Here is a 2,871-nt window from a genome sequence, read left to right on the forward strand (position 1 = left end):
GGCTGCTCGATAATGGTCTAGCGATGTTTAAAGCACTGGTGTGAACGGAATATTTCTGGAAATCAAACACAAAATGTCTTGATTATACTCCCTCGGCTCATTTCCGAATCATTATTTCTTCAAATTGCGCAAAGCCCAGGTTTGAATGTTATAACCCACAACCCTTAGGTTGGATAAACTTTTCGGAGGTCGAACAAGGCGCTCGACTTCCGGGTCAGGGATCCGTGTCCCCATGCCCCTAGGCCGCCTATCACAACTGTACTTAATGGGGCTCGAGTCTCCCAAATTGCTAATCGAACACGAGGAAATAGGCTAAAAGATACTGCTCTAACACTATCAATTTGAATATTTTAGATTCTTCTAACAACATATATATTGATAAGTAAATATGGATGTATATGAATTTGTCAAAAAACAAATGAAATGGCTAAATTAATCATTGCAATGGAATAAAAAACAATTACTTTTCTTAAGCATGCATCACTTTTGGATATGTTGGAATTTCTAGAAAGGATGAGTTGGTTAATTAAACTACAATAGGTTTGGTGGTTTGCATCCAATGCGTTATTAGTTAGTACGTAAGAGAAAAAACAAAAACTAAAGGACCAGAAAACTAAACACGTCAAAATACATGGGTTTCTTTACCTTCTGCGCTCCTAAATTTAGACCCATACCCCCTCCTTGAGTTGTTTATAATATGATCTCCATTCATCCATTGCTTTAACCAAACAAATAATTTATAATCACTTTAGCATCAATTTAAGAAACATACACCTTGAGCAATGGATTCCTCAATCAGATATGCAACTTTCATTGCATCCTTGCTCTTATGTCTCTCATCATTTCCAACACCATTTGCAAATGCACGAGCATCTCCATTAATTAGAAGTGTTTGCAAGCAAACCCAAGACCAATTTGGCTACAACTACAAGCAATGCATAAAATCTCTTTGGAAAGATATTCCAACTCGATCAGCGTCTAATCTCAAAGATCTTGACACATCCATTCTTAAATTAGCACTAACAAATGCACAACAAAGCAAAGTTTTCTTTGTCAATCCGCTCAACACCACCGGTAACAATATTGTTAAGGGCTCCAGAGTAGTAAAACAATGTGCAGATTCATATGATTTTGCGGTAGACGGTTTCGCTTTCTCAGTGAGAGGGATCAAAGATAATGACAAATCAGTCTCCCAAATACTCACACAAGTACAAGAGGAAATTGTTCGTTGCGAAAAGGCATTGATCTCTACCGAAATTGAACTTCCTTATTTAGTATCTTCGACAAACTTTTTGACCTTGTTGTATAGAGATGTTGCATTCCTCATTACTTCCCAGTTATTCCATATCTAGAAAAGATATGTGAACAATGTATTAAATTCAGTACGCATTACTTAAATACTAAATAATATACATATAATTAATGTATGTTTAATTTGTAAAAGAAAAGAAAAGAATTAAAAATTACTGTAAGAAAACAAAAAATTGTTTTAATATTTAATCCTTCTATGTTGTTATTTTGATTGTCCATATATACTACACATTGAATTCTTAAGAACACAATTTGCTATGCATCTTTAATCTTGACAGCATCAGTGGAAACTTTCAAACTATAATTCTTTGTTGATTATTCAAATTTGAAAAGATGAAGAAAAGAACGCATGGTAATGTGCGTATATAACCACTACAACAAAAATAAGCACTGCACACAATAAATTATCAGTGCCCTTTGAGGCCAAAAAGCACCAACAATTGTGTCCATAGATCAATAGCAACACTGCAGCAACTATCTTTGTATCTGTGCCCTCTATGGGCGTTACCTTTGTTAAAAGGGCACAATACTGAGTTTTGTGCTCATGATGTCAACACAAATAAATTGTGTTTTATGCCTCCGTTCTGACAAAGTTGTCAGACAACCTTTTCCGGGCATGTTAGCACTTATAATGTAATTGTGCCTGCATGCATTAAATATGTAAAAAAAAATCACAATTTGAAAAATTGAAACGGAAATTGAGGGTTTTTTTATTATTTGTTTTTATTTTTAATTTTCATAAAATGTACAAAGCCTACAATACATTCTCAATCTCACAAACATAGTGTAATGTAAGCCTGGCAAACGGGTCGTGTCAGTCGTGTTTGTGTCGTTTTCGTGTAACACATGTTATCTTAACGGGTCGTATCGTGTCACACCTGTTATCTTAACGGGTCCTTAACAGGTCGGGTAAAGTGACCCGACCCGTTATGACCCGTTAAGAAAAATATTTTTGTTTTCTTAAATTTGCACATATCATACATTGTCACATAAATATTACTTCAAAACATTAAAACACTTTTGTCGTTTAAGTACTACATCTACACTTGAAAATAAGAGCCTCATAAAAAATACATCCATACACTACTAATCTCTTACAAATATTAAATGTGCAAGGATATGCAAAATGAAAGCGTTTTTGTTTTCAAGGTTGTGAAGCCTTTCTCAAAATTTTAAACCTTGCCAATGGAACTCAAAGGTTAATGAAAGTGACCCACTAGTGTGTTTATTCGTACTTTCATTAAGTATAACATAAGATTTTGTAGTATCCACTAGTGTAAATATTTTAAATTGAAGATCGATTCATTCATTGTATTCATATAGCGTCAAGGATTTTAGTTGTAAAAAATCATCAAAATCGGAGTTAAAATAACTGTTAAATTGTGATTTTTCGTTTATAACCGTCGAAAAGTTCGGTCCCGTTACTTCATCTTTAAATGTTTGTTTTTTGCAATTTTTGGTGTATGCGATCTCGAAGCATATACAAACAAGTTTGACGGTTAGATCGTTGAAACTAGTTTCGTAGAATGCGTATCCCATCAAAACAATAGATTCACTAAC

The 2,871-nt window shown here is 34.1% G+C and overlaps 1 protein-coding gene across 1 annotated transcript; it reads left to right on the forward strand.

Moving 5' to 3' along the window:
- Positions 1–782: 782 nt before the first annotated feature.
- Positions 783–1,352, forward strand: LOC139194325 (uncharacterized). Its single transcript, XM_070818633.1, has one exon. The coding sequence runs from the start codon at positions 783–785 to the stop codon at positions 1,350–1,352; it is 570 nt and encodes a 189-aa protein (XP_070674734.1).
- The last annotated feature ends 1,519 nt before the right edge of the window (positions 1,353–2,871 follow it).

Source organism: Malus domestica, chromosome 03, assembly GCF_042453785.1.
Source record: "Malus domestica chromosome 03, GDT2T_hap1".
NCBI classification, from domain to species: domain Eukaryota; kingdom Viridiplantae; phylum Streptophyta; class Magnoliopsida; order Rosales; family Rosaceae; genus Malus; species Malus domestica.